A 12,933-nucleotide genomic window follows, 5' to 3' on the forward strand; every position below is an offset into this window, starting at 1 on the left:
CGTGTGTACGTTAATAATATTTATGGCTTTCGCTTTGACGTCTGAAAGGAATGACAGTGTATTTGGAGCAACGCTTATATTGAACTCGATGCACTCTGTAGATGAGCGTTGTGTAGTTTGGCTGATTTGACGTCGGTGTTGGAAAAGTGTAGAGTGACGTGAGAGACGTGTTGTGCCTTGTTGGTGCGGTTAGCTACATGCTAATGCTAGCTGTTGGACGCTAGCGAGGCTGCTGCACGCGCTGTCTTGGTGGGACTTGACTCAGCTTGTTAACCATCACTTTTTTGCTCATAAGTAATTGTTTATGTCAGCTTATAAGTAAAAAACGCTTTATTGTCATCCCGAAGATAGTCAAATGGTGCTTGCAAGTTACAGTAGAAGTATCTCGCTTTCTCTTTGTCTCTCCCTTGCTCCCCCCTCCTCTTTCCCCTTTGTTTCTGTGGTAACAGCATTGTGGCAAGAAAAAACGCACGTGACAGTATTGTCGCGCTCTTTTGTAGCTTATCTTTGGCTGGATCCTGATAACTTGGAGCTAATTAGAAGTAGCATCCCTCGACTTTGCCTCTGTTACTGTACTCTCCACCAGACAACAGAGCAGGACACCGTGGGCTCTTAATGGAAGCACATGTGATCGCTTCATTCGGCCGCTGACGCATCCCATACCGTGCTGCTGTGTCGGTAGACTGTTGATGCACAGTGTTAATTTTACTGAAATAGCGCTACATGGCGTCTGAATATCACCTAACATTGCAGTGATGTTAAATAGACAAGTGGCTGGAGTTTACTTAGAACACCGATGCTTAGAACAAATGCAAGATGGCTTGTAGTGATTATAATATTTCCTGCACGCGTTGCTTGTGTTCCACATCCACTAAAGCAGATAATCATGTCATTTCCCATGTAGCTATAGAAAACATTTATCATTTCCAAACACCAGTGCTCTTTGATATTTACCCTATAAAGATCTGGTCATGTATTTTAAAAATTAAAGGCAAGTTAACGCAGTATTGCGGCGACATGTTGCCCAATACTGTCAGGCTTGCAACTGGGCGTCTTTAGCATACATAATGTTTCCAATCATAATCTTAAAACAAAGTTTTATTTATGTATGGAGTATAAAACCGATGTAAGCTGCATAAGAACTCTAAGGTTACATTCAGCCTGATATGGCAATGAATCATTGAGCTGAATGGGAGTTGATTTGCAGTCTCCCTGTGTATTTTCTCTCACACACTCAGGGTCAGGTCTGCCACCATTGGAAAAACGTGCTCTAAAGCTTTAAATACACTGGCATTGCACAATGTTTCTCCCACCTTGTCACTCATGGGGAAGATATTTACCTGAAAGCGCATCTCCTTGTGGTGCTGCTTGCACTTTGGTCCATGCCTGAGCCAGAGCACGTTCCACTGTCATAAAGGTGCCCTGCACCCAGTGATATAAATGCAATCTGTGTGTGTGTGCGTGGAGGGGCGGGGGCTGACTGGCATCAATCCCAGAGCAAACAGGCAGGCAGCAGGCTTTTCTGTTAGCTCAGTGGTCAGCTGTGCTCTTCATACCTCTGGCATAAGCTTCCCATTCATCAAGCATGAAATGCTCTAGAGAGGACAGAACTGTGTGGAGACATGGTTGGAGAGGGACACTTGTGTGGTAGCAAGAATAGGCTAAGATGCAGCATTAGGAGTTTCTGCATAAAAGAAAAATGGTTAAAAGGAATTAAAAAAACACTGAGTTGAGGGTCTAAGGGAGGGGAATCTAATGGGACAGGGTGGAACAAATAAGTTGGAGGATGAAGTGGTTAGCAACTGAGCATGCAAAATTAAAAGATGGACAGAACAGAGAATATAACGTGACTGCAGTCTACTGGCAGAGGTGGCCTGCAGAAATGATGACGTTAACAGTATTCTGAAGTAGAGCAGGGCGATATGACCAAAAAATTTATCACGATATACATTTGAAAATTTGCGATAACGATATAACTGACGATATAATTGACACTAGACAAAATACTTTACAACTCCTCAACTTTATTAGTGCAAAAAAAAATCAATGTATTTTCACTTAAACAAGCAGCTTTTTTAATGTGCATTAAAGTTATATAAAAAATTAACAGTGCAAATGCAAATTCCTTGCTGACAGTTTAACCAAAAGGCATTTCCAGTGGAAATTGGCCGACATATCCTCAGCATAACCATGTATAATATCCACAAAACTTAAAAAGAGGTTATACACACACAATACGTAATATTATGTTGAAGCACAGTACGTATCACTCCGCGAGGCTCCTGCCTACGATAGCCGTAATGCTCCGACAATCCATCAAGCGGTGCGGCTTTGTAGCTTAGCAAAGTCGTACTGAAACATTTGACAGATTTTCGAGCGCCGTGTACCACATAAAATCGTTTCGAGGTCAGTACCAAAAATAGTGCTTTGTTGTGTATCTGATGGATGAAAGCCAAACCAGTTCCACACCACTGAAGTTGGAGCATTTTTACAAACCTGGTTCATCCGTTTCATTTAACGATCCCCTTTCGCTCTTCTCATTCTGTGTCGCCGCCATGTGCGTATGTAAACAAAGGCACTGCGCATGTGCGTTTTACCCTTATTCTATCGCGATATTTCATTTTCGTATCGTTGCCCAACATTACACCGGTATTACTGTGAACAGTATGATATGGCCCAGCCCTATTCTGAAGTATTTTTTTTTAAAAAGCACTGTGTGAGAATTATACCATGAATAAATTTGGCTGGGTAGGATGCTGCAGTCAATTTCAATCAAGACGTTAAAAGAAAATGACCTTAAAAACCTCTGACGGGGGGGGGGAATAAGCAAGCCCAATGTGACACCAGAAATAGCTTTTTTTAGTTTGTACATCAGGCTTATTATTGGCATTTTCCAGGCTATATTTTTTAATATCCAGAAGAGATGAAGTCTTTCCTGTTTTGCAAACCTCTGGCCTGCATACTGCATCACCGACACCATGCACTGCCACACCACTCCACTGTACCCTCCAGAATACCATAAAGGGCAGTAGTTTGGCTGACCCTGAGAGGAAAGCCTAAAAAGACTCCTGTTTCCCTGGCTGTGGCACCTGACTGGGGACGGCATACTGTACATTACACCAAAAGCCTTTGGCTCATCCAGTCTGAGACCTGATCATTAGCCAGTAGCTTTGTCCTCCCACTCACACCCAAACTGCTTGTCCTGGCAGCCTGCTGAGGAAACTTCCTACATGACCTGCACTAACAGACAATATACGAGTAAGAGAGTAAAAGCAGATTTACTCAAGTTTGACGTTTTCTGTTTAATATATAGATTCGTGGAATTAAACTTTTTCTATGGTAAACTAGGACTCACCTGTTTCCTTTTCAAGTTGATATAAAATGGTCACAAGTCTAGAAAATATAATAAAACTTTGGTGAATTTAAAATAAATTAAATTAGTACAGTGTATTGTAGATTTAGTAAATCATGTTTGACAAGCTTATTCATTACAGCCTGTGAAAATGCATGACGTTGCATTTGCTGGAGTACTACTTTTTTTTTTTTTTCTTGTTTCTCACACCGTGGAATTTATCTTTAAAAATGTTTTATTTATAGTTTGGGAGAAGTCGTGTCTCAGGTTCCTGATTGGCAAGGCGTCCTTCCTCCATTGCGTACTTTCATAACTCGGTGTGTCATGTGAGGCTTTCATCAATCTCAGGCTGTCTTGTTTGTTGAGTGATCACATGGTTACCAAAGTCGCTGGCAAAAAAAACCTAAGCATCTTTGCAAGTGTTGATGAAGATGCACACTTTGTTTTTTTTGTTTTGTTTTTTTTTTAAGTAATGCTCTCTTCTCTTTTATCCTGTTGCTGTTTATCTAAAGTTATGAATCAACATGTGATCACTCGTACTGTCTCAACCCTTTTATCGCATCACTATCTTAAAAAATTCCCAGCTTGACTCTAAAATGAAAAACCCATCACAGCGTTTTTATGTATGCTTGTTCTGCTCTGCTCTCTGTTTGATTACTTTCTTTTTAAGCACTCACTGTCGGTAAACTGACATGGATTACTGTGAATGTTATAGCTTTATTTTGCAGGGCTGCTTTCTTCCCTCGGTGCATGCTTGTGTGAATGCTGCAGGCGTGCCAAGGTTCTGTAAAGACAGCGGCTGTCATCGGGTTCCTATCGGGGCTATTTCAAGTGGCCACACTCAGGCTTCTCAGAACTGCAGGGTCATAGTAAGGATATAATTTGATGTTAAAGTTGCAGGGGCATCACACACTTTACAGCGGTGCGCAAACGCGTTTGTATTCGTCACAAACTTTTCAGAATGTGCCCTTTAGCTTGATATTAAATTTCTATTACGCTCTGTGAGCCAAAGGGTCAGTGTCTATTCTACTATTTAAGCACAGTGTAATTATGTCTACATGTGCTACCAGAATGAAAATTATAGCGCCAGAGGTTGTATCAAAATGTTTTTGGCAATGAAATAGCTGTTCTACATTACCTTTAGTATCCTAGCAGGTTCAGCCGTGAAATCTAAGCAGGGCTATTAAAGATGTACTGGAGGCAAAGGTAGAGAGGCAAGTTTCAGATGGAAGGAATATGCAGAGGGCGGGTAGTGGAAATATTAGACAAAGGATGATCAAGATGGAGGGGCCCAGCAGGTTGAAAAGAAGAAGACCACAGAGGAACCTTGTGGATACATATATTAAAGGGGGACATTCAGATGGTTGGTGTGACAGAAGAGGATGCAACGGAGAGGGTGAGATGGAGGCAGATGATCCATGGTAACCCACGGATCGAAGAGAAGAAACATAATTTACCAGTTAGAATGTGATAACTCAAACCACAGGTTGAATTAGGAGTTTTAATTGGCCTTCGTGTGTCCAGAACATGCGACCTCCCTGCAAACACTGTACGGATCAATCAGCTGTCTGCCATGTGAAGCTCATACTCAGTTTAAGGACCTAAAGGAGTGTCCATACTGAAAGCAGTTCTTGTCAGCTGTAGTTTATAGTTAACAGCTTGTCTCTAATGGACATTCAAGGCTCCACATGCTTAGGTAACCCTCTAATGTCTTTGGTTCTCTGTCGTATGTCAATCAACACTATCCTTTGTTGTCATTGGTAATCGCCTCACCGGTACCCCTAGCCTAAAAGTTTTATATAATGCTTGCTCAAATTGCGTCACCAGTAGTTGTTTTGTCTGTGGTTGCTTGAAGATAAGGCTTTTATGGTTTCTGGTTACCAAGTCACTGACATTTCCAAATGAATGCTAGGATGATGACTTTACATTTAGCTAGGCCTGCTTATCCTGTGGCGTATACGCATTAAGGAACTCCCTATGTAATTTGCATGGTACAGTGATGAGAGGAGTTATTAGTTTATTTTCTATGACTGATTTGTTGTTTGACATTTCTACTGTATAGCAAGTTTGCATGTGACCTTACCAATACATTACAGATGTACCTGAGAAGATCAGAGAAAATTACATTTGCTTTTTTTTTACACTGGATACTTGGGGCTGATGCAGAGACACATTTTTGGGTATTGAAATCTTTCTATTTTAGTTTTGGCAGAGAATTTATAAAGGCTTGTTGGATAACTTATCCTAAATGTATATTTAACTCATTCACTGCAATTGACGTCTATAGCCGTCAATTGCAGTGAATGAGTCAATGGGTTTAACTCATTCACTGCCAATGGCTGGCAGTGAATGAGTTAAGAAGCTTTTACACATAAGTGAATTAAAATAAATCTGTAACTTAGCACCACATAGCAAAGGTATTGATGAGACTGAATATTCTCAGATACGAAGCTGTGGGAGTAATTTATTGGAATTTTGAAAACCAGAAAATTCATATTAACTAATTAGCCTACATTCAATCTCTAAATGAGAAGAGTGTTGAAAGGAAGAAATGACAGAAAACATGGTGAGGGAGGTGTTTTGATGCAGTGAAATGATATTTGCTTTTTGAGGCGAAACTGAATCTCTCGATCATATGATCTTTTTTTTGCTTATTAGAATTTGATTTACATGTGCAGCACTGACCGTTTACCCCGATTTCTACGTGACTTCCACCAGTACTCTTCAGCTTGATGTTCCGTTCATGTGATTATTTGTGAGAAATAGTCATACACTCGATACTCCCAACTCAGCTGTCACTCATTTTCTGTCATGTGTTGCTGATTCAGAAGTTGTCACACAGAGTTAATCCAGAGTGTACACAACCTCACTGGGTAAAGATAAATGCAGAGGATGTGTATAGTAAGAAAAGTTAGAAGTAAATAAATAAAAAAAAAAAAAAAAAGTGTTCCCACTGTAAACCTTCCACATAAAACACGAGTGTTGTCAGAGAATACACTTAGACTGGGCTACTTTTTGCTTTACTTGTGACTTTTTATTCAGATATGGTGTTTACAGCTAATTGATTATCTATTATATCTGCCTACTTTAATCAGCTAGTCTCTGTGTGTCTATATTGTAGGTGTGAACCGTCATCTCAGGGTGTTCCAGAAATGCTCTCAGTATCATGTGACTGCTGGAATGCAGAAGTCCTCGATGCTACATAATCAGCACAGAAACTAGCTGATATGCAGGTAGTCAGGTGTTTTCAGAGCGTGTGTGACAATACGTTCACTGTATTGTGATGGTAGTTCCCCTCCCCTCATAAAAAAAAAAACTTGGACCCTCAGATTATTTTCAGTAGATTAATTATTTAATAATGAATAAACAACTTGTTTACCTTAATCAGTTGATTAATGAACATTTTTCCCATGGAGGTTTCTGTTGGCTTTCTCCAGCAGCAGAGGAGTGTTGTTTCTGTTGTTTGTTAATTTTCAGACTGTATACCATTTCACAGATACACCAATTCCTGCAGGGAAGGTTTCAAATTTGACAACTAGGCAGAAGTATCTTCTACTTCTTGGGAAGTATTAGCACTTGTCTGAGTTTCTGAGAACATATGTATACAATATGAGCTGATGAAAGCTTAGATATGTCTGAAAGATTAGATGAGTTAACTGCGTTTCAGGGTCACATAGTGATTTATGTATTTATAGTTGTTTGTATTGCCTATGTGCCATGCTGGAAAGTAGCACTATGGCACAGAATGACCTATAGCTCACAACTAGCGGTGCAGCTGGTACTCATACATGTTTTACATTGGGGGTTTGTGAAGGTGCATGAGCTGTGGTAGGAGCTATATACAGCTTTCCTATGCTGTCAGTACATGCATATTGATACATGACTTCAGTAGTACTCCTGTGTAATGATCTCTAAAGTCATCACTGAGCAGGCTTCCCACATGGAAAGCTCTCTCTACTTTATCTAGATTCTTCTTGGTGTGGTTTGCTTGCTATTACACACAACCTTAGGGTCAGCGGTTTCAGTCTTTACGCCTGACTTTGGTCATATGTTGCCGCTTTACTTCCCTGTTTCTGTTCAATATTTGCCAAAATGCACTTTGTGCTCTAAAATTTCAAGTAGGGATTTTCAGCAAATAGTGTGCAGTATGTTCAGTGTAGCTGCCTTTTCAAGACAGTTAAGCACCTGTTGATTTTAACATGCTATGACACCATCCAATATTACCCAGTGCTGTAGCCTCCACAGACGGCCCTCTGATGGGAAGCTGTAAAAAAAAGAAAAGAAAAAAAAAAAAGTGAGGTGGAAGCAGATGAAAGCTGAATGAACAAGAGCAGTCGTGCCTTACGTTCATGTAGAAAATTAATGGTTGTGTGTCCGCAGTCTTCGAGTAAACCTATAACCACACAGAACCAGTGTGTAACCACATTAAGGAAGGAAGGCTGCCTCTGCTAACATTAGCTACACTGAACAATCGTGTGTGTGTGTGTGTGTGTGTGTATGATGTCATGTTATGCTACACATTTCAGCTCGCAATTTAATGTTAATTTTGAGTTCACATGCCATATTTGTAAGTTCTACCTGGGCTATCAGATTGTGATCGATTTTAAGTTTCCTGAGCATTTTCTTACTTTTAGATGAGTTTTTAAATGACAAGTAAATTAGTCATCAGGATTCAAGCACATGCAGTGAAATTCCAACTAACTTGAACTTGGGCTTTCAGTTAAATGGCAAAATGCTGTATGATGGGGAAGTTTTTTTTTTTATTTGTTTTGTTTTTCATTGTAGGAATTGTCCAGTTTTATGACACTGTTGACCCTCTTGTGGTTGCTGGCTGCAGAAATGTCTTTTTAAAACACAAGCTGCTGCACCTATCGGAACCCTCTGTCACACACAGCCGGAAGAACGTCACACAGCTTAGGCAGAGGGGATGTTTATGTAACTGTCTCTCTGTCTCGAACACACACACACACACACATTCTAGTGGCATGAGAGAGCGAGAAAGCTAGGGCTCTTCGAGGTCAGTATAGGCTGATGTTTGATTCAGTACAGTCTAGGTAACAAGGCTGCCACGTTTTGACCTTTATCACTTTACACCTTCCATGGAACAGCCGTGGAAGGTTTTGCGTCAGCGTTGCAGTTATATCAAGTTAATATGAGTAGAGAATATGTGACAAGGAATGTAGTTTAGTATTTAAGAATGGGACAGTGACCATTTTTAGGTTGTGAGCAGCCTAAATAAACTGGTCCATTTCTCTGAAGTTCAAGTTGTGGGGAACTGTGGGGAAGATTTGGCAGCTTTATGCTCTTTCTTACCCCAAATGTTTTTTATATGCAGTTCGTTCTACAAGAGAAAAAACTGCATGTTTAAATTAATTGGAGAAAGAAAGAGAAAGCTGATGAATAAGGGAGAGAGGGAAAAAAAAAAGAGCGGGATTCAGAAACAACAGACGAACAAGTCCCTACTGTCACTCTCTTATCACAGCGCTTTCTGGCTGTCAGCGGTCCAGACTCAGTGCTGTTGCCGCCTCGGTACTGTCCAGCACACACAGTGTTCCTGCGATCACCTGATAGTCTCATGTTGTTGTGTGAATTTAGTTCACCGCTATTCTTAGAACCTGGTTTGACTTGGAGAGGAGAAGCAAGAGAGGAATAGAGAGAGGGGAGAGGGCTGGGGAAAGACTGGCAGACTCGCAATGATGCCCAGGTAGGAGTCGGTAATGTTTAACCTGGCCTTTATGCATCCAAGTGGGCACGGTGGTGTTCGTTAAAGGAGGTTTGTTTACAACGCTTGTGCTGTTACCCTTAAGTTTGTATTCTGCCCGAGTGTTGGGAGCTACAATGTGCCAGCTGGCTGTTACAAGCAAGACCGTAAGAAAGGCAGTCGCTTTTTAACTGTCAGCCTCAGTGGCATTGAACAAGATTGATTCTATCTGTTGAGGTCAAGTTACATAATATAGATTACTGAGTTTGTGGTGAAGCATGCCTGTTGGTTTTGGGTGAGGGGAAAAAACACTGCTCATGTATTTGGGTGGAGTTTCTGTTTTATATCTATGTAATGTCAAATTGATAACTGTTGCCACAAAAGAAGGTGATTCAGTCATTTTACATCCTGATTGTTTCCATCTTGTTTTGTTTAGTTTTCTTTGTTGTTGTTTTTTTTTAATGAAACATGCAGAAAACATTCATGGGTGGAATGTTTTTTGGGGATTTTTTTTTTTTTTCTATCAACAGGTTGCTCAAGGAAATGAAACCTTTTTACACCTGTGGTGCTCAGAATTTGAGTCACTTTTGGTTCAGACAATTGCGGTCACAGCAGTACAAGCATGTAACAGTCATGAAGTCATGTGCTGCTTTTATGAATGACTCCCCTCTCTCCTCTGTCAGTGCTGTGACTGTCACAAGCTCACTGATGGGGTACTTCCTCCTTTGCACTAATTTTCCTTGTCTTTCGCTCAGTGTTGTGTTTTGTTTTTTTTGTTTGTTGTTGTTGTTGTTGTTTTGTTTTTTCTATGTCAGATATCTTTCTTTATCTCTTTAGATTTCTGGATTTTTCTAGGTCTGTTTTCTTATTGTGATCTGTTTGGCTTTTGTTCTTTGTCTTTCATGCCTGCTCTTATTGTTAAGTGCATCTTTGGTCTTTAGCTGTTTCTTATCTCCTCTTTTGAGTTTATTCTTTGTTTTTGTTTTTTGCCGGTGCTTATAAAAAGATTTGGCCTTTTTACATCTTTTTGCTTTCTGTCCTATCTTTATTTTATTTTTTTTCTTTGCTTCTCTTGTCTTCTTCACTGTTATTCTTAAAACAAAGGGAGCACTGAGCCTGGCGTCAAATTATGCAGATTCATTCTGGGTTGATCTGTAAACAGCACGTCATCTTATTTTGTAAAATGTCGTACCCATGTTATTTAATTGCTGTCATTTCTTCCTTGTTAGCTGTGTTAGCTATTTAAGCTCTCGAAAGATATCAGTTTGTTAAAGCAGTTTGTGAGAGTTGAAACTTCACATCTTAGATATTACTCTTAGTGCCTCTTACGTAGTGGTGTCAACCAAATTGACAAGTTTAGAAATTGCAATGTTTTTAATAGTTTAACTTCTTATGATAGCTGAATGAAAACTAAACCTTTTTACGTTGATGTTTTTATGTGTAAATTATGGCCATATTAAGCGTTTCATAAACAATCACAAGGACAGAATTGTCAGGGTATACATGCAAATTAAAATGATAAAGTAACTAAAATAGCTGTTACTGTCTTTTTTTGGAAGGCTTTTTTAATAGCAGACAAAAAAAAAAGAGTTCTCACGGTATTGTCTCCAAGATGGAGTAGATTTGTTTTGTGTTCATTTGTATATTCATGTAAATAAATGTTACTAAAGCCTTGAAATAACAATGTTTTTCTACACCCCATGGCTCACTTTAGTCTCGCCCCTACTTGTTCCAGGTATTGCTGGAATATAAATTTGGGTGGCTGAAAGCCTTCATCAGGCTGCCTAATTTAAGCGCTGTCTCTCAGACCAAGTAAACAGTTCATCTGCATGTTTTATTTTAATTTCTGTAGCTTACCTTTAGTTTTTCGCTGTGTAAAACAAATAGCATTGGATGGGAGTTCCCCTTTCTTGAGCACTTGGAAGGATCAAAGCAAATTATTTTTACTTTAAGGACTTTTTTAAATAATTGAGTTTTCCGAGTTACCCAGTGAGTCATTGCAGCCTTAGATAAAATCATATCGTTAAAAAAAAATGCTGAATGCTGGTGATGCATTTCATTGTTTAGTGCCGACCATATGGCTCTGGGCATGGTCTCCCTCCTGTATTTCTACTTCTCAAAGCACCACATGACTTTGGTTTGACAAGTTAACACTAAGGCTGCATCATAAAACCCCCTCCTCCCTCTTGCTACTCTGCAGGACTGAATAAGTTAGCCTGTCAGAATGCTGGTCATATTTTGACATTAGTGTTTGGTAAATAGTAGCTCACATGCAAGGCATAGACCTTTTCTCTTGGACACATCACCATGCATGACAACACAGGTATTCCCTGCCCCATTGAAGTTCACTTCCTACAAAAATGGAATCCTGCTTTTGAATGTGTGTGTGCTATTTTGATGGCAAGATTGATGGACTTAACAGTTCTTTTTCCACCCCTCCCCGTCAGCCCATTTACTATAAACACTTGTGTTTAGGGACACTCCCTGCTCCCCAATAAAAGGCTATATTTAGGTCAAGCTCTGTGCCCATCTGCCTGACCCATCTATCCTTCAGATCAGAAAGAAATCCCCTACCATCATTCAGTCGATCCAATATCCTGTCATCTTTATAGCTGTCACTAAATCAACCAGGGGGCTGAGTTTCCCCAAAAGCACATGAGGATTCTGGGAGCCTAATGAATGGCTGCTATTAGTCACAGTGAGTTGTAAATATACAACATCATCCTTCAAGTATTACCTGAGATGGCCATCATTAATGAGATGAGCTGAGTGAAACCACAGGTTACTTAGCAACAACCATGGAGCTCTGGCTCCCTGTAAATGGCTTAACTGTTACTTAACAGCAGTCCAGCGATTCCTGCCAGAAGAAGAGTACTGGCATGAAATTTCACAGCAGTTTACAGATACTCTATATTTCCAATGTGGCTCAAAGTCTTATTAACTATTTGTGTATTGTAAGAATTTGCATTTGTGAAAATGACTTTTCATTTAAAGAAAGCCAAAAGTTGTATTTGTGCTCACAGTTTTTTAATCATGCTGTAATTCTGGCAGTGGATGATGGCTTAGCAACTTGTCAATGACGAATCAAGTCATCTAGTTGAATTGCAAAGTGGTCACACAGGCTGATTAGTTACATGTGCATCTGTGAAGGTACGTGCTGGAAAGAAAAGGCATACTTTGTATTATATTGTTAATGTGTTTGCTTTCTTTAATCCAGTTACATGACTGTCTTGGGTGACTTCTTTCTAGCTAGGTACACCATGAATCCGTTAGGGTTAGACTGGTAGTACGTTCTCATGGCACACTTTGTGTCTCCCTATTGACTCTGGTATGACATGGGTGAATGACAGCTGTGGCATGGAGAACGCTGGCTCTGCCATAGCTGTGGGATGAGTGACTGCTTAAACTGTGCTTATTACAAGGTTGAAAGCATGTCAGATTTACATTTTCTCTCATGCACTGAGCTCTTCCAGTTTTCTGCAAATGAGAATTTTGCTTTGCAACAAACTCAAGTACAACTCCAAAACATCAGCTTCAAAGATATGCTTAGGATCCACAATGTCAATGTTCAAGTTGCATTACTGCAAATGTTCTTTGCAACCTTTACAGTAATGCTGTAATGTCTCCTATGTTTGTAATTCAAAACATTAGAGCAGGACTGCATCTTGTATGTGTATGTTCTGATTTTGATTTTATAATCCACAAAGTTATGTTTTTGCTCTGCGTATTAGTTTCTGCGCCAGATTGTTTCAGAAGGTATTTTGTTACCACATTATGATGTTGTTACTAATGTACAGGTTTCTTGGATATGGCCCATAAACCATCGTGTGTGTGTGTGTGTGTGTGTGTGTGTGTGTGTGTGTGTGTGTGTGTGTGTGTG

General features: G+C 39.9%; 1 protein-coding gene across 4 annotated transcripts in view; it reads left to right on the forward strand.

Annotated features, from left to right (window-relative positions):
• Positions 1–12,933, forward strand: part of fnip1 (folliculin interacting protein 1) — a 37,741-nt gene that overhangs the window by 259 nt on the left and 24,549 nt on the right. Inside the window, exon 1 of one of the 4 annotated variants that reach the window (XM_005923086.3) lies at positions 5,693–9,056. The exons of 2 other annotated variants lie outside the window; for them this stretch is intronic. In XM_005923086.3, coding sequence (XP_005923148.1) covers positions 9,046–9,056 — 11 coding nt within the window. In that variant the 5' untranslated portion in view covers positions 5,693–9,045. Of the gene's footprint in view, positions 1–5,692; positions 9,057–12,933 lie in introns of those variants that run through there. One more of the 4 variants, XM_042221413.1, reaches the window with a different exon arrangement.

This window comes from Haplochromis burtoni, unplaced genomic scaffold, assembly GCF_018398535.1.
Source record: "Haplochromis burtoni strain Fernald_Lab_line unplaced genomic scaffold, NCSU_Asbu1 Contig_66, whole genome shotgun sequence".
Lineage (NCBI taxonomy): Eukaryota > Metazoa > Chordata > Actinopteri > Cichliformes > Cichlidae > Haplochromis > Haplochromis burtoni.